Here is a 27,761-nt window from a genome sequence, read left to right as displayed (position 1 = left end):
ATACACAGGTAACATTAATAAATGGATCGATCTTCAGACTCCTCATCACTGGAGAGGAAACAGGAGGTGCGCTATCCTGGCGTTTTGACGCACGAGGGCCACCGTAGCTCCCTCTCGCTCAGGAAGGGAGGGGGAAGTGAGTGGGTTGTAATTTTACACACTTCACCTTTAAATGTTTTGCACAACTGACTTCCGCTTTAAGTCCCGCCCTGCCCCGCTCAGGCAAAATGTTGCTGCGGTATCTCGTCTCGTGATTCCGCCGCTGTCCATCGACATGTTCGCGTCTCTGAGCGTCGCCGCTCTCACGCTGCTCCTCGGGGTTTGCTCAGCGCTCCAGGACGACGTCGTCCTGACGGAGGAACAGCCCGTCTTCGAGCCTTCGAAGTACGGCTCCCTGTGGCCTCTGCCGCAGAAAGTGCAGATCTCGGAGGTTCCATTCAAGCTGATCGGCTCTAGCTTCAGATTTGTCGACGCCAAAGGTTCGTCCGCCGGCCCGAGCTGCAGCGTCCTGCAGGATGCCTACAGGAGGTGAGGGGCTGGATGTGTCATGTGCAGGCTGGGTTCACAGGAGAAAACGTTTCCAGATGTTGATGGACGTCTCTCACCTCTGTGCCTTTTCTCCACAGGTACTACGAGTACTTGTTTGGCAGCTTTAAGAGTCAGGGGCAGGGCAAAGGCAGGAAGCCAGGCAGCTCCGAGCTGACAGAGCTGCAGGTGTGGATCACATCACCTGACTCTGACTGTGACGGTTACCCCAGTGTCACATCGGATGAGTCATGTGAGTCTCACTCTCTTCCTCGTTGAATCTCATATCTCATAACAATGGTGGGAAGTGTTTTCCTGAAGTTTTTCCTGAACACTTATCTCTAAAGCTGCTGAAGTGCAGACTGGGATCAGACTGTCGACTTTCTGGTGAGCCTCCTGAGGATTCATCATGAGTGAGACCCCAAAATCTAATTTAAAAAAAACAAAGAAAACAAATAACTCATCAGAGCATCTATTCGATTCGTCTAACTACATCTTACAACCAGAGAAAGGGTATATGCCATTCGCCAGTAGATCTAGAGATAACCTGGACAGCAGATACAAGAATTGTCACGGTAAATCTAGGACGGACGTTTAAAGCCCCCCTTCAGACCCTGCCGAGCTTTGACCAGAATAAATATATGCATGCAATGTAAAACTGTGTCGTGTCCACAGATGAGCTGACTGTGGATCAGCCCTTTGCTGTCCTGAAAGCACCAAAGGTCTGGGGAGCCCTGCACGGTATGATCTCTTCTTTTTGTTATTTAACCATTACACAGCAAACTTTTACATCAGACAGTTGTTTTCCTTCTTGATTCATCAGGAAATTGGACCCACAGCTAGAAAGTTTTCGGCTTGATAAATCATAAAGCCTGAGAATCTGTAATAAAACCTGCTTACCTGCACCACAAAAGCTCAGATACTATCACCTAGTATTTTTTAAGTTTAATCCATTGTATCATATTTTATGTAAAAAACCGAGTGGTATTGATCTTCTCATGTATCCCTCATCAAGAACACAACCTAATTAATTTATGGTACGATTAAAACAAAACTCATTTTGTGCGACCGAGGTCCCAATATGGGACTTTTACCACATTACTATCAAGGACAAAAGTATTCATGATAACAATGCAATCATACAACAATTCACTAAATCTCGAATTTAATTGGATCTGCAACAAATTCTACACATAAATATCAGTCCAGTGGATTGGCCCCCTAATCTGGATCCACACCTAAAAGTGAATGTGTTCTTTCCTGACTCATCTATCAATTGACTGTCTTCCAACTATTAGTTTTTGCATGATCCGGCAAACTAATAGACAGACAGATACAAAAACATAGCCTCCATGATAATGATAATATGCTGGTGTGTCAATAAAACACAGACTCTGTGGCATAACGTGTTTTGCAACAACGTGGTGCAAACTTGCTGCTTAAAAAAATAAAATGACTGCGTTTCTCATGTGTTTTTTAAGGTCTGGAAACTTTCAGCCAGTTGATGTATGAAGATGAATATGGAGCCGTAAGTGACAATATCGCTTCAATCCAACTTGCATTCAACATTCAAACTCAGCTGGGCTGTATGTACATGAGCCTGGGTTTATCTCCATTTTTGTTTTCAGAAAAGCATCAATGCCACAACAGTCAGTGACTTCCCCAGATTTGCACACAGAGGAATCTTGCTCGACAGCTCTCGGCATTTCCTGCCCGTCAACGTCATCTTGGTTAATCTGGTGAGTCGGTGAGAGCTGCGTATTTTCTTGTTTCCTCATTTTATATATTATGTAAATACATCAACGCGCCTTTTCTGTGTTCATTCACACAGGAAGTAATGGCGATGAACAAATTTAATGTCTTCCACTGGCACATTGTGGATGAACAAGCCTTCCCTTACATGAGCCAGACATTCCCACAACTGAGCGAGAAGGTCAGTGGGACTAATTATTGATTTACGTCAATAGTAGGACACTCTGAATAAGAAGCTTATTCACTGAACTGTTCACAGGGAGCTTACCACCCATACACTCATGTGTATACACCTGCTGATGTGAAGATGGTGATTGAGTTTGCCCGCATGAGAGGCATTCGTGTCATCCCGGAGTTTGATACCCCAGGACACACACAGTCATGGGGCAAAGGTGAGTTTTGCAAGTATTACATGAAGGAAATTATTGGAGTCAGCCCCCCTTTTTTTGTAATTTCTGCTTTAAAAAAATACCTGGAAGCATTAAACAATGGTGTATTTGAGACAATAAAAGATAGAGAAATGAATTCAGTCTACATCATTCCTGTTAGGCCAAGCCGATCTGCTCACACCCTGTTACTCTGGCGACAAACCCTCTGGAACCTTCGGACCGGTAAACCCCATCCTGAACACTACGTATGACTTCATGAAGCAGTTCTTCGGAGAGATAAGCTCCGTGTTCCCCGATGCCCACATTCACCTCGGGGGTGATGAGGTGGACTTCAGCTGCTGGTGAGAAACACTATTGGAGACGTCTCCACATTTGAGACCAAACAGCCGTTAATGCTGGTTGGTGTTTGTGCTTTGCCCTGCAGGAAGTCAAACCCAGACATTAAGAAGTTCATGGATCAGCAAGGCTTCGGAGATGACTACAGAAAACTGGAATCATTCTACATCCAAAAGTGTGTTTCTCATTCGTACACTAGTATGCTGCTTGTGCTCCAGGTTTTATTCCTTATTCCCTATTACTTTTTTCCCTTGTTTTATTTGACAGACTCCTAGATATCGTCGCAGGAACCAAAAAGGGCTACACAATCTGGCAGGAGGTCTTCGACAATGGCGTTAAGGTAAAGTGTAGTTTCTATGTCAATGAGTATGTCCATGTAATAAAACCAGAGCTGTGTCCCAATTCAGGGGCTGCTTCCTGAAGTCCTACAAAGGCACCTTCGAGGAAAATGCAGAATCAAAATTTGTCATGTCTGGTCTGTAACAGGCTACTATTAACCCTGGAATAGGTTGGCCTGAGAAGGGTTCAACTGTGGGACACTTAGTTTCCGGGGAATGGGTTTGTCAGCCACGTATAAAGGAGACATCGTAGTCATGCTGATGTCGAGCAATCAGTCTTCAAAAGCAGAATGTGTCCCTTGAATTGGAATACAGCTGAGATGTATGGGCACAGATTTGAAAAAGTATTGAAACATTTTGTGGGGTGGTTGTGTTTTGTTTTTTTATCCTCTGTCAGAATAGTTTGACATTTTGGGAAACGGTTTTCTTTTTTACTGAAAGTTCGATACAAAGATCAACCACTCTTGTGACTGAACACTGAAATGAAGCAAAGTCAGCAGCCTTAAAAGAAATGAGCTAAGGCTAATAAATGAGACTCTGTTCAAAGGTACAATTAACTCATTATCCAAATGACAAAAGCTACTCAAGTATACATATAAATATAGTTTTAATGAATTACATAGTATGAAACATGAGTTTGACACCACAAAATATTTTTGTGAGAAAATTAAAGATTGAATTAATGCAAAAGTATTTACACAATGTTAATTAATCAGAATAAACCACAGCAGATTTAAATTAACCTTCTGTAAGTTACTCACTAAGGAGTCCCCTGCAATGACAGAGGCTGTCTTGGAGTTTAAACTATGTGGTGTTGACAATGCGTCCCCTTCTAAACTGGTTCTTCTTGCTCTTTCTCTCTTACATCTGTCTTCTCTCCCTCTCCGCATTGACACACACACACAATGTGTTATGTTTTTTTCTAACTACAACTTGCTGGCTACCCTTAAAATTGATCCTGTGCAACTGTTTTTTGGGTCTGACATCATTCCGAGGGCTGAGCCGCGAGGTACAATGGAACAAGGCAACAGGTCTGATTGACAGTGCGAACGGCACAAATCACGTTAGCTGATCCTTTCAAATCAGATTTAGGCCACTTTCATATGTGGTTCCATATCAAATACAGATCAGATTTCTTTGAAAAAAATCTGAACAGCCATGCCCCATATCGTAGTTCAGCGATAATTATGTGCGATCGAAAGGCAGTGGGCGGGTCTTGTGGAGAGGCGCTGACAGAAATTTGCTTCATTGAAGCCATTGACATCCCACACACAACTCTGTGCTGAAGCAGGCAGAAAAGCCATAATTCAACTTTCAGCTTTCCTCCTGTTCATTCTTCTCCTACTCCCTCACCTGCTGCCGCATTTGCCTGCTTCCACTGTACAATAACTTCAAAATAAAACCTCAAATGCTCACATCACGCCTCTATTTTTCTGACCGACATTTTCTCCTCCTGGGTTGTTTTGTTCTTCTGTGCATGCGGGTCACATCAGGGCCATGACCAGTCCACTTTGGAGTCTGATACTGGCCACATTTTGAAAGATAATGTGAACAGCTGCATAAAATAGAAAGGCTAGTAGCGTGAACATATTTCCCAAAATGTTGAACTATTGTTTTTAACCTTTTAACCAGTTCTAACAACTCTTGTAGTATTTAACCTAAAAACAGTAGTTTGGCCTGTAACAATTCCAGCTAAGGCCAGATACAGTAGTACATGTGTGGATGAACCGTGCGTCTGAAGAGGAGATGAGCAAGTCAACAGCAGCAGGATACCATACCATCCTCTCCGCCCCATGGTACTTAGATTATATTAGCTACGGACAGGACTGGCAGAGATACTACAAGGCTGAGCCACTCAACTTCAACGGTCAGTTTTCATTTTTGTAAATGTGTCGTGTCAAATCGAACATGTAAATGATCTTGGTTTGTGGAGGCAAAAATCTCGATATAATTCAACAGGCTTACAATGTTGCACAGGTGGGACAAGGTTAGACAGTCAGAGAAAGACCGGCAGTGTGGTTGTTGGTTTCAGATTGTGTTCCGTTCAAGGGCCGAGGTAGTTCACCACAGTGGCGGCCCAAGCCAGGTGCATTTCAAACAATAGTCCAATACACTAAAGCCAATCATTGACTGTATTAGGCAAAAAATAAGTCGGGATTGGTCCTTCATATAAACAGAACAAGACAAGAGCTGGACGCAACCTTTTTCCAGATTCTTCCTCTAGGTGTCATCAAGCAGAGCGTGCTCTGCAAATTGATTCATAATGAACAAGCAGAAGTAAAAGCACAAACGACAAACAAGTGGACTCTCAATAGAAGACTTGGAATCTTCGTCCTTGTGCTTCCTCCCTTCCCAATTACTCTTTATCTCGCCAATACTAATATATGTATGTATGTATTTATGTGTGTGTGCTGTGTAGCTGAAACCAGACACACAAATCCACGTTTGGAAAGGGACCCAGCAGCAATACCAGGATGAGATGGCACATGTTACTTCATCAGGGTACCAGACCCTGCTGTCTACTCCCTGGTACCTGAACCGTATCTCCTACGGACAGGACTGGCTGGCCGCTTACAAGGCTGACCCGCAGGATTTCAAGGGTTTGTGTATGCATGATCTGTTCTGCAAGATTTATTCGCCCGATCTATTTTGCCAGGACATTTGGCGTTGCAACATTGCTGCTTGTAGTATTTACACGAGGGATTTTGAAGTTTGCCTCAGTCATACGATTGTTTAATTGCTCTGTTACTGTTTAACTCGAGACAGATCTGAATTATCTTAGAGTTGTCACTCTTGTGCAAATACGTGTAAGCCTGTTGAAAAAAAAGCATGCCAATAAATCACCACACAATTGTAATTCAGTTAAACTAAACATGGTATTTCTTTTTCTTTCTAGTCCAGTGGAGTTTTGTTTCCCTGCTGCCTGATCTCATCAAATATTACATTTTTAAAACAGGAACCGAGGCGCAGAAGAAACTTGTGATGGGTGGAGAAGCTTGTTTGTGGGGTGAATATGTGGACGCCACCAACCTGACACCCAGACTCTGGTATGGCTCATGTGCTTCCTTTCAAATATTATAAATGTGAGATTTTATATATACCTACAGCAGCCAACAATCATTAACAGTGGAGATATGGTGCCCTGAGCAGAGAATTAAGTCACTACTCCCCTCTGTGGGTCCAAAACCAGGGTTGGGAGACCTTGATCGATTGACACGTTATAACAAGCCAAACAAATAGAAATGGTGGATTTTATACATAAATAAATTAAAGACAAAAGATCTATTCACAGCATCACACGCAACACTGATGTGCTCAAATCCCTATGCTCTGTGATCGAAGGTCCTGTTGCTGAAAGGTTTGGAAACTGTTGTAATCATAAGAGCTTTTCTGGTCTTTGGTTTGGTAGCCGGTCCAGGTAAACGTTCGTATGTTAGTTTACAGTGCACGAGAGCTATTGCCACATCTAGTTGGTGTGAATATTGTGTGTGTATAGAACCTTTAATTAGCTCTTACGGGAGAATTAATGTACTTTGAACCCTCACATCACATGTCTGACTGACATCTCTCATGTCTTTTTCTTTTCTTGTCTATAACCCCCAGGCCTCGTGCCAGTGCAGTGGCAGAGCGGCTGTGGAGCGCCAAGAATGTGACAGACATCAACGATGCCTACAACAGACTGTCCATGCACCGCTGTAGGATGGTGGAGTAAGTATCTACAGTCTCTTTTAAACATTTGTATCTAAATCAGTCTCCGATCTCCAAATGCTAAATCAGAATCTGAGAACCATGCTTAAAAACACCCTCTTTCTTTTTCCATCAGGCGCGGGATCCCAGCTGAGCCGTTGTTTTCCAGCTACTGTCGCCGTGAGTACAGAGGTATCTGACGGGAGGTGAACAGCTGGCCACGGGGACGGAAAAGGGAAAAATGAATCAAATCCAAACGCAATCATGCCTGAATTGAAAACTGATATACAGAAAATACAGAACATGTTTTTGTGGAGAGATGACATCGAAACATTGAGACACATTGCCTTTCCAATCTGCTTTACAGAGCTCTCGATCAACATCTAATATTATCAAACAACTGGATCAGTAACTACATTCTTTGGTTTTTTTAATGAATGATTGTATAATTGATTGTGAATAAAATTTTGAGATTTTAAGTGCTAGTCTGTTGTTTTATTTAAAAAAAAAAAACAGGATATGAAGTAATTGGTTGCAGATTTACTTTACACATACTTATTCACACTATAATTATATTTTACTCAGATATGACCTGGAAAAGCCTGTTTGGGCAGCAGTTGTTCCTCTTTCTCAGAAGCCAGTTGGTCCTGTTCCTGATCTATTTGAGTTGCTAACATGAATCACAACAGACCAGACATTCTTTTGAGAAGGATGTTCTGGTCCTGAGGGTTCATGGTCTCGTAAGTGTCCAGCGCCAGAGAGAAAGTGGCGTTGCCGGATGTTATTGTTCTCAGGATGGTGGAGTAGCCCTTCAGAAGGAAACAACAAAATTTAAGATAAACGACATCGAAAACCTTCCGACGAAATGTTTGCGTCAGATCTGATCTCACCATCATTTCTGCCAAGGGCACGGTCGCTAGCAGCAGCTTGTTGTCGTGACGACTCTGGATGTCGCTGACGGTGCCACGTCTTTGGGCTAAGTCACCCAGCACGGAGCTGAGGTGCTCCTCCTTGACTGTCATCTCCAGGGACATGACTGGCTCCAGGACCTGACCTCCTGCAAGCCTCAGGGCCTGCAGCCACACACACGCACAACTTTAGCTCATCTATTGACAATCCTTCTAGTTTATATTCATGTGACATGTGAGCCTGTAATGCTTTACCTTAAGCATGCAGCGGGACACGCAGGCAGACACCATGGCTGGAGAAGTTCCTGGTTCCATGTTGACGTTCTGGATCAGCGTAGTTACACCCTGTAAAGGATAACCTAGCAATGGACCTGGAGGTGTAAGCACACATAAGAAACAATCAGCGAGTCTCAAACACAGTGACTACTGCTGTCAGATCAGTGCGATGTTTACTCACCCTCCTCATTTACAGGCAATGAAAAATGATTCTTACTCGGCTTCTTACTATGAGCGATCAACACAATATTTTGCCCAAGTTTAAACAGTTCTGGTGATTAAATGTGTTGGATGACTGCTTCGTGTGGCTGTTTAAAGTCACTGTACTGTGTAAATTGTCTCAGGTCTGTCAAAAGTTGAACACGCATATAGCCCTCTGAAAGAAAATCAGAGTTTGGGATTTAATTTTTTCTGAATTTAACTATGTTGTTTAATTAGCCATTAATATTTTATGTGAAAGGAATACATTTAAATTGAAACAGAGTTTTCAGCATGGTTTCCGGGGCCTTTTTAATAAAAACAAGAAATGAGTTGAGTCAGTGTTACCTTGAAGATATGAGCTGTGCACTCCATTCTCCACTGCATCTTTCAGTTCCTGTGATAGTTTCTCCTCGACCTCCTTTGTGAATGCTAAGTCACATGAAGCAGTTGTAGAGGACGCGTCCGCCGGCCCGACAGCCAGCTCCACTGTCACGACATGTCTTCTCTCGCCAACTGTCCGGTCCAGTGTATCTACATCATCAGCGGTGAGGAAAATCAATACAGCCACAGCATCTAGTCGACAAGAACCACCTAGTGCCAAGTTCACACTACATGAAATGTTGTCTTGAAGTCGCTGTAAGTTCATACGACGCAACTGACAGGCGTTTCATCCTGCTACAGAATGACTCATCAAGCTGGAGAAGAGGTGAAACACTTTGGTGGACACCACATCTCAGTAGTATAGACATAGCAAGGCATGATAATAACTCTCAACTTTAACAATGCAATAAAAAAAAAACATAGTATTTGATAATTACTGTCATAATGTACAGACATTCTCATCTCCCTAGGACGTTATGTTTTCATCTCTGTTAGGATTAAGCAAAACCTTCAGGATGGATCACCACGATAAACTTGGTGGAAGGGTGTGATATGTGTCAACTGTCAATCTAGTCGCGGGAGGCGAGCCTCTCGAACTGCACCTTGGAAGATTTCACACATAGCTAAACAGGTTAAACACGTTGTGTGAACTAGGCATAATGCTTAAGAAATATTTGCTGTACCTGTAGTCGAGGCCTCATGGAGAACAGTCTCTCTGTATGCCACCTGTAGTGGCCCAAGGTGAGTTTCAATGCCATACTCTCTTCTGATTCGATCATGGATGATCTCGATGTGCAGCTCTCCCATCCCACACAAAACAGTCTGAGACAGTGAAGGACATAAAGTTGAGTCATTGTGGCAGATGCACTTACTAAAGAACGTCCTGGGTAGTCCAGTGATGGTCATACCTGGCCAGAATCAGGGTCTACCCTCACTTTAAGACTGGGGTCTTCTCTCTGGAGGTTGTTCAGTGCATTCTCAAGATCTTTCAGGAGAAATAAAACACAAATGTGTGAGTGGCTGCAAGGATGCCGTGGTAAACAGCTTGTGCATGTGCAACCAAACTATCACTGACCAGCCTGTTTGGCCATGGTGGGTGGTTCAATAGTGCAGAAGAAGACAGGATCAGGGACCTCCACTCCTGAAAGCACCACGGTCGCATGGTCCCCATGCTTCTTCCCAGTGCTACTCTCATTGTGGGCTCTGCGGGCTGCAGCTGCTGCTGAAGCCTTGGATGAGACGATGGTGTCCCCTGTGACTGTCTTGAGTGAAAGCAGGAAAACGTAAATAACCTGAGGAAAATCTTTAATTGAGCAGAGAACGAACATGGTATACGACGTTCTACCTGCTTCAGTCCTACAGTTAGTGCAATGTTTCCCGCCGTCATCGAGGGGATCTCTACATGTTGATCAGCAAACGGCACAAGCAGCCTGCTCATCCTCTCGCTGCAGACAACGTGATACAAAAATGTTTTTTAACACATCATATGGGTCAAAACTGATTTGTCGGTCAGTCCAGGTTGCTTTACTGTAGGCGACGCACATGCTGTTCCTGTTGATGTTGTGGACGGCGGTCTGGGATTTCAGAGTACCAGAGTAAATCCTGAGAAACACCAGAGGACCACGCTGCTTGTCATGGAGAACCTTGAAGGCCAGAGCACATAGGTCATCTTTGTACCACCGCCTGTGGGATGACGATGAATTTTGAACAGTTACCATAGAGACAAAAATGGCCAAATGTTTATAGAAAGATATTTTCAAACTTCCATGTTACATTTACTGAAGGTAAAGTTGTTTTTTTAAATGTATCTTTTATCCATTTAACATTAATTGTGATTATTCACACACACCACTACAGAAGATTTCATGCTCGAAGTATTCACATATTCATCCCCACTAAAAAATACAATTTACAGGCATCATTTACATTTACACATGAGTGCAAATGAAACCTTGTTTCTTTGATGCATGTATTTTTCTTTTCCTTCTTTTCTTTCCATTTCTTGTCCTTGGATTGGACACATGGAGCTTCTCTTCCCTCCTCTCCCTCTTCATCACATTAATGTCTCATAAATACATGTTACTAATGACTTCACTTCCTCCCCAGAGTCCTTGTGCTTTATCGTTGCAGATCCTAGATCACTGCTGCAGCCACATCATGGATCATGATCATGGTGGCAGCTGATTGTGGATTTTGATTCCATTTTTCATTGCTCCCTTCATCTCTGTCAGACATTTTGTTTTGTATAAATACTTGAAACATTGATACACCTCTCCATTTATGTTACACACGTCATCTATTGCACTCGGTCTTGGGAGACAGATCCCTCACATGTGACTCTCTCTGGGGTCCCTGCATTTTCCCCCACTGTTAAAGGGGTCGGGGGCGTAGGTAGTGTTTTCTCACCCTAGTCAATAGTCAAGAGGATGTTGCATCTTGTACAGATAGTTAAACCCTTTGAGGAAAATTGTGATTTGTAAATATGATCTGTACAAAATAAACTGCAATTTGATTTTGATTTGATGCTGGAATGTTTCTTTTACTCTGTGTTGTGACAGTTCTGGTCTCAGGTGGTTACTCACACCAGGTCGTGGTGCCGTTCACTGGGGGCAGGCAGGTAGGCAACGATGGCATCTAAAAGAGGTTGAACACCCTTGTTCCTCAAAGAGCTCCCACAGAGAACTGGGACGCCTTTACGAGCCAGAGTCACCCGCCGCACAGCCTCTTGTAGCTGGAGACACATTAAAACTGTTTACTGTTTTCACAAGCAACGGTGCTGCTTTACAGGCTTACAAAATAGAATTATTCATTACTTACTTTGATTGAAGGAACTGCATCAAAACTGTCACTAAAATCAGTTAGCAACAGTTCAGCAAACTCATCATCCAAATCAGCAACCTGGGAAAGAGATCCAAAATACAAAACTAATGTTTGTATATTTCTTCTTCCAGAAGTTGTATCGTGAATGCTGAAGATGATATTGATGATTTGTACCTGTTCAATTAAAGCTGCCCTGGCCTCCTTGACCTCCTGCAGGAGTTCTGGCTCATCAGAATGGTCGAGAGGTTTGCTTTCAAACATTCGTCCATCATCTCCTATAGATTTTTCTCCTATAGATTTTAGCTTCCAGATCAGCTTCTGGTTGGTCAACAGGTCAACCACACCCATGAAGTTCCTGCCGCTGCCAACAGGGATCTACAAGACAAGAGAACTTCTTGTTATTGCTTACGCCTGTTTGGAGCTGGTTGGTCAAAAATGATGGTCTAAAAAACCAAAATCTCTAAGGCTTATATGATCTCATTTGATGTGGTGTCATGAGGAAGTCGCAAAGAATGACACAGTGATTATATGGTTGGAATGACATCATTAGGTCAGAAATTGACATCATATAGTTTACATTACATTTTGGAGCCAATAACATTAAACACATGATTAAGATTAAGATTAACCAATTACCCATCATCATGGTGGTATACATAACATTATGATGAAGTCATTATGAAATGACATTATTACAACATAAAAAATAAGCATCGTTAGCATTGTCAAATATACGGCACATACAGCGTCTGTTTCGCACAAATGATGCTTCACATTTTTGCCTAGTTTTTCTAAAGGCCTACCTGCAGGAGGACTGGGTTGGCTTTCAGCTTCTGTCTTATGCTCTCCATGGAAAAACTCAGGCTGAGAGAAGAAAATTACAGTTTTCGGTTAAACTTTCAAAAACAAGTAGTATGTGGCTGATGTGCTGAGTCACTCACTTGGCGGCAGGTTTATCCATCTTATTCAGGAAACAAACACAGGGAATGTGGTGCTTCTCTGCTTGTCTCCACACAGTCAGAGTCTGAGCCTGTTTGCGTTTTCAGGGACACAGAAGAAACAGTCTTCAGCGTGCAGCTGATTTTAAGACATAAGTTTGTTTGTTTTTAAAAGAAAAGGGAAGATGTTTGACAAGAGGCTAACCTCAACACCGGCAGAAGCATCGAATACTGCAACGGCCCCATCAAGAACACGAAGCGCCCGCTCCACCTCAAGAGTGAAGTCAACATGTCCTGAAATCACACAAAATGTGTCTTGTTTGTTTTCATTCCCACTGGGATATTTTTAATCCTCAAAGGATGCTTTCATATAATATTAATCTACCTGGGGTGTCTATAAGGTTTATTCTATGACTTCTCCAATCAAACGTGACTGCTGCCGACTGTATGGTGATGCCACGCTCCCTCTCTTGAGCCATAAAATCTGTGACTGTGTCGCCATCGTCTACGTCTAAAAGCAACGGGGACAGAAATGAACAGAGAGACAGAAGGAAACAGGCAGGCCATTGGTTATGAAGAATTATCAATGTTAAACTCTGATTCTCCTGCGAACCTCCCAGGGCCCGTGTGTAGCCAGAATAATAAAGCATCCTCTCTGTGGTTGTCGTCTTTCCTGCGTCGATGTGGGCCATGATGCCAATGTTTCGGATCCTGCAAATACGGCACACAGGTTGACATGGAGCGAAATCTAAAGAGCATTTCAAACAACTGAATGCAGATACTTACTTGGATACATCGGGGTTGACAACAGCCCGCAGTGATTTGACGTCATCTATGAACACGAAGTACAAAGATGATCATCTGACTGAATCAGAGATGCTGTGTATGTGTTTCTACTACTGACTATGTTTTCTATTATGTTAAAAGTATAATCATTAAGGCAAAGGTTTAATGATTGATCGAAAAATAATGACTAATGCATGAGCTCTTGTGTTGGTCAAAACAACAACCTAAAGAGGATACATTCAGTTTCAAACTGCAGATTTGCATTTTGAAGCATCTCTGGAGCTCTCACTCATATCATAAGATTGCATGAACAAATTTACACAATTATCATAGACACAAATATATCAAAAGATGGATCCTCAACTTGACAATTCCCTTGTCTCCCTCCCAGCACATCTGCCACCATGAAGCCTCTCTGCACAATAACCTCACTTTCGAACACCATGTTTATCCTTAAACCAGGACTGCCTTTTTCATACATAGTCCGGACTATGTCATCACTCAAATTCTCTGCTGCTGAAACCCTGATTCATGCCTTCATCACATCCAGAATCGACTGTTGCACTAGAATTCTTTGTGGTGCATCTTCCAAAGTCCTCAATAAACTTCCGTCCATCCACAACTCTGTTGCTCACCCACACCCACTCCTGTGACCATATCCCCCCAGTCCTTAAGAATCTCCACTGACTCCAGGTCCCTCAGTGTATCCCTTTCAGAATCCTCCTCCTCAGCCTCAAAGCCCCGCACAACCAGGCTCCTTCCTGCCTCACAAACATGCTCCACTACCACATTCCCTCACGTAGCCTCCGCTCCTGTGACGCCAAGTTGTCTTCATACCACACAGGACCAAGCATCGGACCTTGAGCAAGAGAGCTTTCCCAAAAACCTGTCGTATTGAACTATTATCAGGAATTTACCTGATGTTCTCTTAGTCAGCGATTATCAACCTCCTGTAAATGCTCTGTTAACAATGGAAAAATTAACATCTACCCTTCCATAGCTACGGGTCAAACCCATGTGCTGATGAAGATCATGTGATATGATCAAAAACCTCAGCAACTAAATGCACCTAGAGGTGCTGAAATTATTCGGTCAACAAAATGAAAAGATTTACAGGAACAGAAATGTTATCTTGACAAATGAATGCAATAACTGTTTACCAGAAATTGGATCAACTAGTTTCCTGCAGCTTAAACAACCAATTGACCAGCTAATTAAAAAACAGTCAGTGGATCTGATGATAAAGACAACATACCCGGAAGGAAGCTGTAGTGTCTCCTCACTTGACGACTCACCCTGCATCTCATAAAACATCTCCCCTGTGAAAGACAGCGAGCCTGTTAGGAAGACAACGTGATTTTGATGCAACGGGACACTGACAGCACATGTTACGGTCAGATCCTCGTCTCACCAACATCATCCTGCTGAATGTGCGAAACGTCCTATCACACATATTTAACATCTGCGTCTCTTCCAAGCTTCTTCCTCGGGATGAAACAAAGCCTCGGGGGAGCCATGGTGGAGGAGCATTAGCAAATCATATAACGGAGAAATGTTGTGTGGTGGTAACACGGTGAACATTAAACAGCAGGAGGCAGGAAGAGTGGGTGGTTATATCCAGCAGAACCGTCCTGGATATATTAAAGACCGAACTATTTAAAAAGACATGAATATGTCCTTCAAAACAGAGACATCTTTAAATCTGTCAAGAAAGTCACGCTTTCATAAGGTCCAGCTCCAAAATATATCCGTAGGAACTGAGGTGTGGGCGTATAGAGTTCCGGGAACGAAAACAAAAGCGGGTTTCGTCCATATTGGCAACTTCTAAATTATTTAATATCAATATGTCAAAATAACACTAATCATTGACTTAATATATATATTGTAATTGATTAAAATAGAATTCCCTCTTACAGTAGACTTGTGTCAGGATCAGCCGTCCCTGTTAAATCTGCGGACAGGGCGCTGCGTCAGAGTGACGTACTTCCTTTAAGTTTGGGCTCCGGGGAAAACAACACCTAAAGAACCCGAGCCAAAGAAAGAAAACACCGAACAACCTGCGTCCGTGTCGACTGCGACCACCCGCGACCCCTCCACTGTAACACTCGACCCCTCCGCGACACAATGGTAGGAGAGCAGCCGCGTAATGCTCCATTCTTTGACCTTTATCGCGCGGTTAGCATGCTGTGTTAGCATTAGCTTCGGCTGACATGTGGCAGGGGGGGCGCTTCGTGCCGAGGAACGTGTTTCTGTGTATTTCATGTTTATGAGGGAGAGATTTGTCGCCACGGACAGATGCGGTTGTGATAACCCGGCGTGTGAGCACCAAAGCTCGGGTTTGGTCAAAGTTTCCACAAGTGTTCTCGGTAGAACAGCTGATTTGTTGTGGAACGTGTTGTTGGTAAACGTGCATCACATCAATACACCAGTAAAAAGATGAACTGGTTGATTTTGGCTGCAGTTAAACATTGTTTTCTTTATTGTTGTATTATGTGCAACCATCTCACTCACTTTGCTGTGACTGTTACAATCAATCCAATGTCACACAAGCTGCTGATTATTATTATTATCATCAGTATCATTGATCAAATTACCATTCAGCTCCAGACAACGTCACTGTCTTTACAGGCAAAACGATTGAGCCATCATTTAAACAAATTAGATATCTTACTGCTTCCTGAGTTACACCAGAACATATTGTTCCAATATATTTTTTTCACTTATTTTTTTGTGTTTGTTCATATTTGCTAATGTCTTATTTTCCTTTTTTGTGAAAGCCATGACTCATATGAAAGATCAGTTAAATTCTTTCTCCAGGTTAAATATGTTACATCTGCAAACACAACTTGACTCATGTTCATGAGACAGCTGATTAAAGCTTTTTAAATATGTAGTGATTTGTATTTGGAACTGGAAACTAGATTTAAAAAAAAAATTATTATAATTCATTTCGAGATTGAATTAAATTGTATGTTTGTATTGTCTTTTATAGCCACAGAACGAGCACATCGAGTTGCACCGCAAGCGGCATGGCTACCGCCTGGACCACCATGAAAAGAAGAGGAAGAAGGAGAGCCGTGAGGCGCACGAGCGGTCGCACAAAGCCAGAAAGTTGATTGGATTGAAGGCCAAACTGTACCACAAACAGAGACACTCAGAGAAGATCCAGATGAAGAAGACGTGAGTACAGGGGAGACGCTGGGTTTGTCTTTAACAGAGCTGGCTTCTCTTGTTGGTTTTAGAGAATCAGCTCATTAGAACTCAACAGTTGAACAATAATGACTTGTGTCTTTGGCAGCATCAAAATGCATGAACAGAGGAGGACTAAACAGAAGAACGATGATAAGACGCCAGAGGGAGCAGTGCCAGCCTACCTTTTGGACAGAGAGGGACAGTCCCGCGCTAAGGTTCTGTCCAACATGATCAAACAGAAGAGGAAAGAGAAGGCTGTAAGTGTCCACTATTGTCAGTCTCCCCACTTGTTTTGGTGGTTTTCTGGTAGAAATCCACAGTGAATATTTTCTGCTTTTGTTGCAAAACATAATCATCTAGTTTTGTGTAATGTTTTGTTCAGGGCAAATGGGAGGTGCCTCTGCCAAAAGTACGCGCCCAGGGCGAGACAGAAGTGCTGAAAGTCATCAAAACTGGAAAGAGACAAAAGAAAGCCTGGAAGAGAATGGTCACAAAAGTTTGCTTTGTCGGCGATGGCTTCACTCGCAAACCTCCAAAATACGAGCGTTTCATCAGACCCATGGTAAGATATTTATCATAGCTCGAGTTCAAATGTTTTCTTTTGAATTCTTAATTGCCATTCATTATCAATGTTAAAGTTCAGATGTGCATTTCTGTTTCAACTGAGGTGTCTAAATGATTTCTTTGTCCACATCAGGGTTTGCGTTTTAAGAAGGCTCATGTCACACATCCGGAGCTGAAGGCCACGTTCTGTCTCCCCATCCTCGGAGTGAAGAAGAACCCCTCCTCACCCCTCTACACCTCCCTGGGAGTTATCACAAAAGGAACAGTCATAGAGGTCAATGTCAGTGAGCTGGGGCTGGTTACACAAGGTGGAAAAGTTATCTGGGGTAAGTGCTCAAGTCAATGTGAATCCATAAACCTGTGAGTAACACTGCAGTAATCTGTTTATTCCCACATTTGGGAATAACTGGAACCTCATAAACAATAAATCCAGACTAATAAAACAGCCTGTTTAAGTCAGCAGCATGTAGTGCTGTGCAAAAATAATGAGGAACGTGTGAAATAATTCTATGAAGTGAAAATACTTTCTAAAATGGTTTGAGTTAATTCATTATTTAAAAAAAAGCCTTGACTACTTCTGTGAACTTGGGTCTCACTGAAACCAGTCTCACTGTCTCCTCATGTGATCCCAGACTGACTCCATGATGTGGAGTTCAGGGCTCTGTGGGGGCCACACCGTCTGTTGCTAGACTCATTGTTCTTCTAGTTGCTTCAAATAGTTGTCTTTGACTCTTCCTGTATGTTTGGACTGCAGAGTAACTGATATTGATATCTGCACGATGCATAGGGATCTAAACAGCTACAATGTGTAGAACTATTGTACAATACTGTATATCCTGGTAATGTTTACGTCCTTGGCTGGATTTCTGCAGGGTTATGTGAAGATGGACGTGAGAGCCGCTTCCAGGATAATTGATCCTTTAAAATGTGATACTTAATGTTTAATGTGACACTTTTGTAAATAAATGTCCTCTCTTCCCAGGTAAATATGCCCAGGTGACGAATAACCCAGAAAACGACGGCTGCATTAATGCAGTTTTGCTGGTATAAGACTCTCTAACCAGACTGTGCCTGGTGACTCACATTTACACAAAGAACACAAAGACGCAACAAGTCAGGAGCTTCACATGAACGGACCATCAGGAAGATCGTGGATGCAAATCAGTTTTTGGACGCTCAGAGGAAAAGAAAAGGAGTTAATATCTGTGTTGCATTTGATATAAATAAAGTTAATGACGACAGATGATTTGTTTCTTTTTGCCTTTTTCGCCGTCTTTGCTCTTTGTTAATATTTAATGCAATAATATAACCATTGATTCATTTTTTTATCACTGAAAACACTAAAACAGACCCTGCACTTCACAGTACAGTTGACATTCACCCATTAACACAGCGCCTCTGTATCTAGTGCTTTGTCTGTCAGTCTGTCATTTAGCTCATGGTGCAGCTGTCAGGAGAAATCATAGATAGCATGTGGACTGACTTCATTCTAACTTCCGAGCCACAGACTCATGACAACCAGGGCTTACTGTGAAAAACACAGGATGATTAACAAAGTGAACTGGGATTCAGCTGTAATTAATGCAATCAGAAGAAAATAATTCTTCACAGCAACAGAGCAAAGCCTTATTTTCAACAAAGCTGAAAAGTGAAATATCAGAACGAGGGTAAAGCTGCCACAAACAAACTCAACCCTGCAGATTATTGTGTTCCAGTTGAGGTAAGAGGGTCCTTATATTTAAAACTGCCTAATGTCCCAAGTAACATGTGAGCAGACGTACGGTACGTTACACTTGGCAGTAGGTAAACAGGGTTTTGATGGACCGATTCACAGCACGTTACTGAGACATGACAGGTATATTTGAAATGTTGCTGCAGTTAACATGAAGTTCATTGAACATTTTGTGTTTAATCACATTCTTCCCCTCTGCTGAAATATGACTCCCTGTTATTTGCTGGCCATAGCCTGGCTTTAAAACTACAAATGAGTTTGCGATGATGAACGTGCTCAACATTTATGTGATTCAAGAGAGGCTGAAAACCTCACAGGCTGCTGCTTCCTCCTCTTCCTTTGTCAGTGTTTGCGAGGGACCTAATTGTTTCACAGGGGAAAAGCGCAGGAAGCAGCACGGACATGTGGACAGCACCACATATCCGCCTGTAGATCATTTATATGACAATCCAGACTACAGCTTTACCAGAGCACTAACCTGTGGATTCGTGACTAAACATGGGAACAGAACTTATTTTTCTTATTTTATGCTTTTTCTCTTCATATTAAAATGACCTCACTGCTTCACACTCATGGTTTCATTGTATCAAGACCTTCTTTTACTGCAAACGTGCTCTTTGCACTCTGTACTTCAGCTCCATGTAAAGTATGAAGGTGAAATACTGCAACCCCACCCTCCACTGCCATAAGACCACTGCGCCCTCTAGCTGCATCCGCCACACGATACCACAAATGCTGCTTTCTCTGAAGTTGCACTTTGCACTGTGGATTTCAGAGAGCTGTTCGATTCTTAGATAACTCCCACGTGAGTTTGCAGTTCCGTCTGCCGGAGGACAACTCAATGATTTGATTGTGTAAAATAAAAAGCTTTGCTGCTTTATAGGAGACGCACAGTTACTGTCAGAGTGGAGGGCTGGTTATTTAACATCAGTCTATGGCAGTTTCACTTCCCTCAGAATCACAGGATGTACACAGTGCATCACTTAAAACCAAGTGAACATAGACAAAGATTTTCTTCAGAGTCTGTCAGCATGAACTTTATAGATTTGACAAATGATAGTTGATACAGTATGTCTCACATTTTAAGTTTTAGGCTGGATGCACTAGGTTCTACAGGACTGGTGATAGACGTAAATGGTGTTTGAGACATTAGTCATGATTTTACTACATGTATTCCTAATGATTTACAGATACAGATCCCCTTGTCTCTGGTGTTGGTACCACCCAGCTGCCACCTGTCTGAAATTCAGGGAAAAGGCCTCATGTCAAACACATGTATGTTAATCAACGGATCTTACAACAGCCTGCATGGTGTAAATCAGGGACTTAGACAAATGGCCACGGTGAGAATAACTAAATATCTTAACAAGGTTGGTGGTAGGACATAGCAGATTTAATAAATGAACCCACTTAAATGAGTAAACATCCCTCAGGACTGTGTCATGGTTGAATGAGGAGGAACTGGGTGTGAAAATGTAAATGTAGAAAACAGATGGAGGGTTCTGTTGGCATCCTCTGAAATTTGTGAGCCACTTTCTACGACTGACCCATTAAAGACGAAGGCTCTTGTTTAATCGTCAGCCTCTTGTCCAGCAGTCTCAATGTACGAATCAGAAACAATGACACAAATTAAGTTTCATTTTTTATTTGCGATTTGTTTTTCAGGTGGTGTCAAACTAAAAAGACGCTTGCAGACGTCGGCTTTGCATCCACGCCTACAGACTTCCTACAGTCATATTTTTTTTACTGGTGTTTCTTATGGTCTCATTGCAGATTTTGAAAAACCAACAGAAGAAAAAGTTTCACATTGTTTAGGCAGGGCTGTGTCTGAAAACACTTCTTCCTCAATGAAAAGAAACTGCAATACAGAAAGGTTTTGTGATTTGATTAAAAAAAAAAACATTTAGGTAAACTAGGGCACAATCTTTACTTCTTTTAAAATTGAAAGGACAATCAATCATGTACAGTAGCATTTTAATTCTGTGTTGTGAATCATCTGCATTTTTTTTTTTAAATGATAAAAATATTTTTTGGTAGATTTTTTTTTTGTGTTATACTATCCTGAGTTCATGCACTGCTCCAGACCTGGTGTAGAAAGATTCTCTGGATCCTCATCCCTAGTAGATTTACACCTAGATATTTCAAGATTTAACTATGTACACAACAATTGCAGTTTGCTGCATCACATAGTTCTTCAAATGAACAGTGAGAGTGTCAGTCCAACGGGTAATGAACTCGTGGACGTTTATAAAAGGACAGCAGATACTACGAAAATCATGACAGTAAGAATTAAGGCAAGTGTTATCCAGTAAACCATGTATATAGATTACACATTAAAAATGAATGCCAAAAGTGGCGTGACATAGTTTCAGGACACCTTTAAGACACTCAGCAAAACGATGCCCTCTTTAAAACCCACTGGTGTGTGACATAAAAAAAACAATCAACCCCCTTCACCAGTTACAAAGGATGGCTGTCTCATCTTATTGTCTTCTTCATTCAGCTGGCACTGTGTGCTTTCATTAAACCCCTTCATTCAGTGTAAGCGAGATGTAGCATTGAAGTGCTGCTGATACGGGCTCACACAGAAACCTCTGAAGAAGACCTCTCCAGATTTCTTGACTCCCTCTCTTTAGTCATTTGGCCGAGAGCGGTTTTCATTTAAAAAGTGCAGAGTTTGAACGCAGCGTCCATCTCATGGTGACGTTACAAGTAGTAGTCCAGCTTGCTTTCTATCGTCTTGCAGCCTGTCACAGCGAAGACCCTTTCAGATTTAGGGAAATAGAGTAAATCTTTGGCCACCTTGTCTGCCAAACTCTGGTCCGGCTGCATTCCTCTGGCTCTCATCTCGGCCATAGTGCACTGGACGACGTGCTGGTACTCCAGAGGCAGCAAGGGGACGAAGAAGTCCACCAGGTTCTTGTCAATCAAACTTGTACGGTAAAAGCCACCTAGAGGGAGATTGATGTTTTTTTAATCAAGTCTAGACTTTGAAAAAATATAATGAAAGCACATTTCATGTCATTTCTACTCACTTTGGTGGTTGTTGAACACTGATAAGGAGAGCAAGGATTCCAGGTCTTTCAGCTCGATCTCCTCTCGGTTTTGTCCTGCTTTCCAGAAATCTAAAGCTGTTTGGTCGATTTTGTCGGACCCGGCGTTGCTGTGAGGAAGATCAAAAATGAGCAGAAAGTTTTTTGGTTTTTTTTAGCAGGTAGGAAATTTGTATGATGAAAACACAATTAAGAGTGTGACACAGACCAAAGAACTGTATTTAACAAACGATGGTCCAGATTGATCCACAACTTAACTCTTTCACCACGTATGCAAGAATCACGTCAATCATTACAGAGTCTCTACAGATGAGAACCACAAAAGGACAGTCAGTCTCAGATGCTACCAGGCTTTTGCCACATGAGCAAAAAAACAACAGGAAGCTGGAAGGAGATAATGGCTGTCACTGCACCTTACACCTTAAGTATCTCTCACGATCGAGAAAAGGTACGAATAAGGATATTTATCTTTATCTTTATATGAAATGACCTCTTTCTGGAAATGAGAGTTTGGTCATATTGCCCAGTCCTACACACAACTGTCACTTCTCAAGTGAATTACTAGGTACAACTCTATGAACACCTTCGAGGAGAGACTGGAAATGTTCACGCCGTCTTCAAGGGGGGTCTTCTACCTACTAATTCCACAAGCATCTGTGGAACACATATCTCTAGAACTGCTCATGTATCAGCTTCACACTGGGCATGAGTATTGTACGTGGGTCCAACAACTGGGTCCAACCACAAATCATTTTAATGATGTGATTATTTGGGATTTTACCATACCAGCCCGACACAGACGTTCAAGGGTACTGATCTCCGTCATGGCTGCAACATTTGTTGAATCACTTCCTCTTTCGCAAGTTGTCATCAAAGCAAAACCACAACTTTCATTCTGTTGCTATAACGCCTTATATCAAGCTGACTTACAGAGCTTTTGTTTTAAAAAGCTGTGAACGTGGGTTTGAAGATTGCGTTTGTCCTCTGACATAGCTGACAAGTAATGTGTGAAAAAGAACACCAGTCATTGCAAACCATACACATGGACAGCAATAAAGTAAATTCAGTTTCATTTTCTGAAAAACATTGACTAGAAAATCTTCATTTAAGATGAACACAAATGTCTAAATTCACTCTGCATCCTAGACTGTTTCTAAAAAGCTCTGCACACAACATCCAGCACACAAACAACAAAAAGTGACAGTTTATTGTAGAAGTGTTTGAGGAGAACTCACTAATGACGGGAAATTATTCTGAAGTAGCTCCAGAGCTTTAACACAGGACAAGAAAACTGCTAACCAGGCAGTTTTAGAATGGTCACTGCACTAGTTTGGGGAAAAAAATAATTTTAGCCTCTCACCTGAGGAAGATGAAGATTGCTTTCCGATATGAAACTCCATCCAGCTTGTCGTAGTAGTCCAGGTACGGCTTAATGCCGTCAATCAAGCCAGGATGCATCTTGTCCATCTCGTCAAAGACGAACATGGAGCGTTCACAGTTGGAGACATTCCCTTTGATCCACTGCTGTAACTGGGACTGAGGAGAAACAGCAGTAAGTTTCAGTTAACATAGAGAGGCTGAAAAAAATCCAATGTCGCTGTGTTTCAACTGACAGTGAACGGTTTCAGCTTCTTTGTACACATACCTTGTAGTGAAGATATTGACTTGAATGTGGGAAGTGATACGTGGATGCGAATAAATGAAAAAAGCTGCTCTTCGTTCCCTCCTTGTAAATGTTATTAGCAATCAGCTTGCTGATAAAGTTCTTCCCTGTGCCGGTCCACCCGTGCAGAGAAAGCACCAGGGGCTTCTTCGGGTTGTCGTTGTTCATGAATCCATTCACGGCTTTCAGGATGATGCGTGACGCGATGTGCTGTCCAAACAGTTTTCTGTTCAGGTCAGCCTCAAGAGCTAGAGGGTACACAGCAGAGGGTCAACAGGGTGAGTGTCTGCAAACACCTTTCTCAGATTATTTAGTCTTCATCCTGTTAGTTATGAGCTCACAGCTTCAACAATGGAAACACTCATATATAAGAACTCAGTCTTGTGTATTGAAGGCCCTGTTCACACCTCAAAATCCATTCTGAGAGATCCAATCACAAGTGGACAGCGTTAAGTTCATCTGTTAACACCTGGTATTAAAATGTCTCCAGATCTCAGTGCTCGATATGCAAATATGCAAGTTTTAGCAATTTATAGATGTGTTGTCCATGTTTGTGTGTCAGGACGAGCGAGAGATGGAGAAAGAGGAGCCAGGAGGAGCTGAGTGGGTCAATACGTGCAGCTTTGCAATGAAATAAGATTTTACCCATTTGCCGTTAGTGTAAATGTTGTAATGAGAGCCAGTTGGCCACATGTAATTCTGTGGATGTGAGACATTGAGAAGTGTTCATTGAAACTGTAGTGAGTCAGATGATGTCAGCTGAGTAGATATATGTTGCTCCCTTGGCCATACGCATCTCAGACCCCCCCTAGATATGGTCTGAGTGATCAGATCACAAATGTGTCCTCAATGTGTTGTGGGTCTGTTGATATTTGAGGTTAGAGCTGTCCGCTTGTGATTCCGATCATTCAAAAGAGATGTTATAACCAGGTCTAAGTGCCTCGGAGGTGACGGACAAGATAAATATGAACCACAAGACTCATATACAAAAATGAAACGCCATGTAACTTTTACTGCAACAGCGTCCTCTGGAGCCACACATGACGATTAATTCCCTTGGGCTCTGTGTCCATCTGCATGAAAATTGGACATAAAAGCTGTTTTTTAAAGACTTCTAAGTCTTTTTTAACTGATCTACAGTTCAGCATTACACTTTTAGTTTCTGGATCTGATTCTGACAATTGAGTTGGCCACTATCATTCAGTTTCACATGTCTCACAGGAGATCGTGCCCACTCACCAGTTACATAAAGCAAGAACAGGCAGGATGAGGAACATGAATAAAAGTTGCATCATTCTCTCCATTCCTAGTCGATGTATCATCAAACTCTTTTTGAAGTGTGCAGTCTTTCTTTAAGCAAGAATATGATTAAATTATAACATTAAGGCAGTAAAATAGTCTCATTAAAAGCCAAGGCATTAGAGGGAGGTTCTAAATTTACATTAAAACATATAAAAACTTTTCACTGCTGTCAGATCCTCAGGCAGGCTGCTGCTGCTGTGTATTAGTACGTCGCTGCTGTGTGCTACATGACAAAGTATGGGTCACATTTCATGATTGAGCAGGAATCTTTGCCAAAGCACCAGCTAGAAGACCAGAAGACCTGACTAAAGGCAGAGACAGACTCAAAATACCCAATATGATGATTGTGTTTGGTTTCATTCGTCCTTTGAACCCATAAACTGTGCAGGGCAGTGTGTGGTGTTAAAGACTTTCTCCCACACTGTTTTTCTACATCGATGTAAACCTGCCAGATTTAAAGCAGAGTTTAAAAAGTCAACATGATGAAGCACAGAGTCTGGAGGTCTTTCTTTCCCAGTGTGGCTTCGGGTTTGAACCAAACTCAACCCATGGCACTTTCGCAATCATTTAAATTGTACATTGATTTACTGATCCAACAGCGTTTGTCCCCTTTGCCACGTGTAACGCAGCTGATCGCGTTTACCTGTCGCATTGAAGGCTATCCATTTGGAGTCGCAACTTTCATGGAAATAATTGTAGATCTTCCGGCCCAGGGTCGCACCGATACCGACCACCACTGTTGTTGTGACCGGATCGAAGGCGTTGACGAGCGGGCAGGTTGTCGACAAAACGTGCAGCAACAAACATATGCGTGCAACTTTCATCGTCTCGACATCTAAATCCCGCACATCGGTCGCTTTATGTGTTCAAAACCGACATTAAACCCACGGTTAACCCGCGCTGGAGCAACGAGCGTCTTTACAACGCGGAACTTCCTCGTACGTCATCAACAAGTGACGAAAACAACGGGGTCCGTTCAACGCATAACCCGGACATGTTTGAAAACGATGCAAAACAAACACATTCACAAGACAACAGGTGGTTTTGTGATACACGTTACACCGCTGCAGCGCCTGGGAAGCTAACTGACAATGTAGCACATAAACCCGCTTGGCTAACAGACCAAACGCTAGCTTAAATCAGTTGAAGGGAGTCAAAACAGCACAGACGAGTCCAATGTGGCTGCTGTTGGTGTGTTAGCCGGATGTCCCCCGTTACCTGTCCTGTTGAAAACAATCCACTCGGGGTGGCAGCACTCGTAGAAATAGTTGAAAATGTTCCTGTAGCTGGCGATGAACGCCGTCAGGGTCGCAGCCACGCCGACCGCGATCGTGGTGCTGACGGGCTCTAGGGCCTCGGTCCCGGCCCCGGAGCAGAGGAGCAGCCACAGCAGCAGGGCCTGACTCCTCTTCGGTGTCATTTCACACAAACGCCTCCTGTTTATCCACAGAAGCGTGGGGTTGACCCTGTTAATGGACGGCCAGCGGGCGAGACACGTCGCAAAGACAGAGCTGGGGGAACCCTGCAGTGAGCGGAGGGGCTGCCGGTTGTCATGAACACGCGCGGTGTTGTGACGTCACGGTCCGAAGTTCGTCTCCTATTGGTGCTGCTTCTGTTTTTAGAGTTTTCAGTTCACCGTTAAAAACAATCATCAGAGAAGAGAGAGTACTGTGCTAACCATAGGTGCTAACATGTTTAAAAGTAGGAGAAGCGACACAGGAAGAGGTTGTTTACATATGGAGGACATCAGGGTTCAAAGCAGGCCCGGATCTAGGCTGCCCAGAGTGGGGGGGCCATTACACATTTGGGATGGACACCTTTTCAGATAGATAGATAGATAGATACTTTATTGATCCCGAAGGAAATTCAAGCCTCGTGTGGCAGTAACATACATTGAACATACATCAGACTTGATTTATGCATTAGAGTTAACTTATAACACAGTAACCATTCGTAGAAATGGGCCTGAGATTAATGTAAATTTCAATGTGTACAGAGGAATTAAAGAAATTGAATTAAATTAAACAATTGAAGCAAAATTAAACTTTTGCAGAGAAATTAAACATTTGCATAGGATTTCAATATATACAGAGGAATTAAAAATGTGCAGGAATATTAAATATTTGCAGAAAATGTGCATAGAAAATAAATATAGAACTGTGTTAAGTTAACCCGTGGTAATCGTCAATACAAAAACTATATAAAAACTAGAAGGTATAGAAATAAAAATGTTTTATACAACTATAAACTATACTTGGTGTTATTTTTCACACATTCATGCAAGTGGGCTATTTCACAAAGTTTAGACCCAAGTTCACAACGTTTCAGAATGAAATCTTTGTAAGCTAGACTGCAGCAAAAAAATGAATGTTGTGCTTTTAATATGAAGACAAATGCCAAAGAGGAAGTGATTCTATTAATATTGCTGCCTTGATGGAGATCATATGGAATATCTTTATTAATGTCATGCACAATACTTACGAGAATATGGAAGACAAAGTGTGCAGAAGTCCAAGACTAAATCACTATGTAACCCACTCATTGATTTTATAGAGTTCTTAAGTAATTTCTTTTGTCAAAATATCAATAGGTGATCAGACACTTTCAGTTCTTTGTAAGCTATGGGGAATATGTTTTGCACGAGTAGTTTTTAAAAGAAAAGCGCTGTTTCATTATTTATTTAAAAAAGCCATTACTTTTGCACATTGCTGTAAATGTACAGTTACATTTTTGCCACTTCTTAAATAAGGCCTATATACGGCCTGTTTTGGGTCCTAGTTCACATGTGGATGATAAAATGTTAGACAATATGGACATTCATATTTGTAACACTGGGTGTCGCCAAAGCCCAATTAATATGAAGTCAACACAAATCCAGTGAGATGACCAGTGGTAACTCAAGTCTTAAAACATTGCTT

At 42.2% G+C, this 27,761-nt stretch overlaps 4 protein-coding genes across 6 annotated transcripts; 2 read left to right on the top strand and 2 right to left on the bottom strand.

The window, feature by feature from the left end:
- The first annotated feature begins 57 nt into the window (after positions 1 to 57).
- hexb (hexosaminidase B (beta polypeptide)) lies at positions 58 to 7,506 on the top strand. 2 transcript variants are annotated; one of them, XM_020081955.2, is made up of 14 exons: positions 58 to 528; positions 627 to 778; positions 1,201 to 1,266; positions 2,007 to 2,053; positions 2,154 to 2,264; positions 2,357 to 2,458; positions 2,537 to 2,669; positions 2,827 to 3,007; positions 3,091 to 3,177; positions 3,270 to 3,342; positions 5,760 to 5,940; positions 6,297 to 6,387; positions 6,944 to 7,048; positions 7,164 to 7,506. In XM_020081955.2, the coding sequence occupies exons 1-14, from the start codon at positions 173 to 175 to the stop codon at positions 7,225 to 7,227; spliced, it is 1,749 nt and encodes a 582-aa protein (XP_019937514.2). In that variant the 5' UTR covers positions 58 to 172; the 3' UTR covers positions 7,228 to 7,506. The 2 variants fall into 2 exon arrangements, with proteins under 2 accessions (XP_019937514.2, XP_019937515.2); XM_020081956.2 differs by lacking the exon at positions 5,760 to 5,940 and adding an exon at positions 5,033 to 5,207.
- On the bottom strand, positions 7,501 to 15,096 carry gfm2 (GTP dependent ribosome recycling factor mitochondrial 2). The gene is made up of 20 exons (XM_020081951.2): positions 14,749 to 15,096; positions 14,593 to 14,656; positions 13,338 to 13,383; positions 13,165 to 13,262; positions 12,937 to 13,062; positions 12,757 to 12,845; positions 12,555 to 12,643; positions 12,417 to 12,477; positions 11,788 to 11,988; positions 11,611 to 11,691; positions 11,376 to 11,524; positions 10,336 to 10,476; positions 10,139 to 10,238; positions 9,869 to 10,055; positions 9,702 to 9,778; positions 9,477 to 9,615; positions 8,758 to 8,943; positions 8,191 to 8,306; positions 7,918 to 8,100; positions 7,501 to 7,836 (listed from the first exon to the last, which is right to left on the bottom strand). The coding sequence occupies exons 1-20, from the start codon at positions 14,797 to 14,799 to the stop codon at positions 7,708 to 7,710; spliced, it is 2,313 nt and encodes a 770-aa protein (XP_019937510.2). The 5' UTR covers positions 14,800 to 15,096; the 3' UTR covers positions 7,501 to 7,707.
- A 192-nt stretch (positions 15,097 to 15,288) lies between these two features.
- Positions 15,289 to 18,337, top strand: nsa2 (NSA2 ribosome biogenesis homolog (S. cerevisiae)). Its single transcript, XM_020081565.2, has 6 exons — positions 15,289 to 15,464; positions 16,330 to 16,517; positions 16,636 to 16,786; positions 16,912 to 17,091; positions 17,227 to 17,419; positions 18,076 to 18,337. The coding sequence occupies exons 1-6, from the start codon at positions 15,462 to 15,464 to the stop codon at positions 18,141 to 18,143; spliced, it is 783 nt and encodes a 260-aa protein (XP_019937124.1). The 5' UTR covers positions 15,289 to 15,461; the 3' UTR covers positions 18,144 to 18,337.
- Positions 18,338 to 20,454: 2,117 nt separating this feature from the next.
- tor1 (torsin family 1) lies at positions 20,455 to 26,413 on the bottom strand. 2 transcript variants are annotated; one of them, XM_020081506.2, is made up of 5 exons: positions 26,062 to 26,413; positions 23,524 to 23,789; positions 23,239 to 23,414; positions 21,861 to 21,988; positions 20,455 to 21,776 (listed from the first exon to the last, which is right to left on the bottom strand). In XM_020081506.2, exons 1-5 carry the CDS (start codon positions 26,261 to 26,263, stop codon positions 21,532 to 21,534), a joined length of 1,017 nt encoding a protein of 338 aa, XP_019937065.2. In that variant the 5' UTR covers positions 26,264 to 26,413; the 3' UTR covers positions 20,455 to 21,531. The 2 variants fall into 2 exon arrangements, with proteins under 2 accessions (XP_019937065.2, XP_019937067.2); XM_020081508.2 differs by lacking the exon at positions 26,062 to 26,413 and adding an exon at positions 25,487 to 25,952.
- Positions 26,414 to 27,761: the final 1,348 nt, after the last annotated feature.

The sequence above is a fragment of the Paralichthys olivaceus genome, chromosome 18 (genome assembly GCF_024713975.1).
Source record: "Paralichthys olivaceus isolate ysfri-2021 chromosome 18, ASM2471397v2, whole genome shotgun sequence".
In the NCBI taxonomy this organism is placed as follows: Eukaryota; Metazoa; Chordata; class Actinopteri; order Pleuronectiformes; family Paralichthyidae; genus Paralichthys; species Paralichthys olivaceus.
This window is presented reverse-complemented; position numbering and strand designations above follow the sequence as displayed.

Coding starts and splice junctions, on each gene's coding strand:
- nsa2 (XM_020081565.2), top strand. Junction 16,518..16,635: donor AAGATCCAGATGAAGAAGAC/GTGAGTACAGGG, acceptor TGTCTTTGGCAG/CATCAAAATGCATGAACAGA. Junction 17,092..17,226: donor AGCGTTTCATCAGACCCATG/GTAAGATATTTA, acceptor TGTCCACATCAG/GGTTTGCGTTTTAAGAAGGC.
- hexb (XM_020081955.2), top strand. CDS start 173: ATGTTTTGCACAACTGACTTCCGCTTTAAGTCCCGCCCTGCCCCGCTC. Junction 3,008..3,090: donor GAGGTGGACTTCAGCTGCTG/GTGAGAAACACT, acceptor TTTGCCCTGCAG/GAAGTCAAACCCAGACATTA. Junction 5,941..6,296: donor TGACCCGCAGGATTTCAAGG/GTTTGTGTATGC, acceptor TTTTTAAAACAG/GAACCGAGGCGCAGAAGAAA.
- gfm2 (XM_020081951.2), bottom strand. CDS start 14,799: ATGTTAAATATGTGTGATAGGACGTTTCGCACATTCAGCAGGATGATG. Junction 10,239..10,335: donor AACATCAACAGGAACAGCAT/GTGCGTCGCCTA, acceptor CGTTGTCTGCAG/CGAGAGGATGAGCAGGCTGC. Junction 8,307..8,757: donor GCACAGCTCATATCTTCAAG/GTAACACTGACT, acceptor TTACACCTCCAG/GTCCATTGCTAGGTTATCCT.
- tor1 (XM_020081506.2), bottom strand. CDS start 26,263: ATGACACCGAAGAGGAGTCAGGCCCTGCTGCTGTGGCTGCTCCTCTGC. Junction 23,415..23,523: donor GTCAATATCTTCACTACAAG/GTATGTGTACAA, acceptor GTTTCTCCTCAG/TCCCAGTTACAGCAGTGGAT. Junction 21,777..21,860: donor AGTGTTCAACAACCACCAAA/GTGAGTAGAAAT, acceptor ATCTCCCTCTAG/GTGGCTTTTACCGTACAAGT.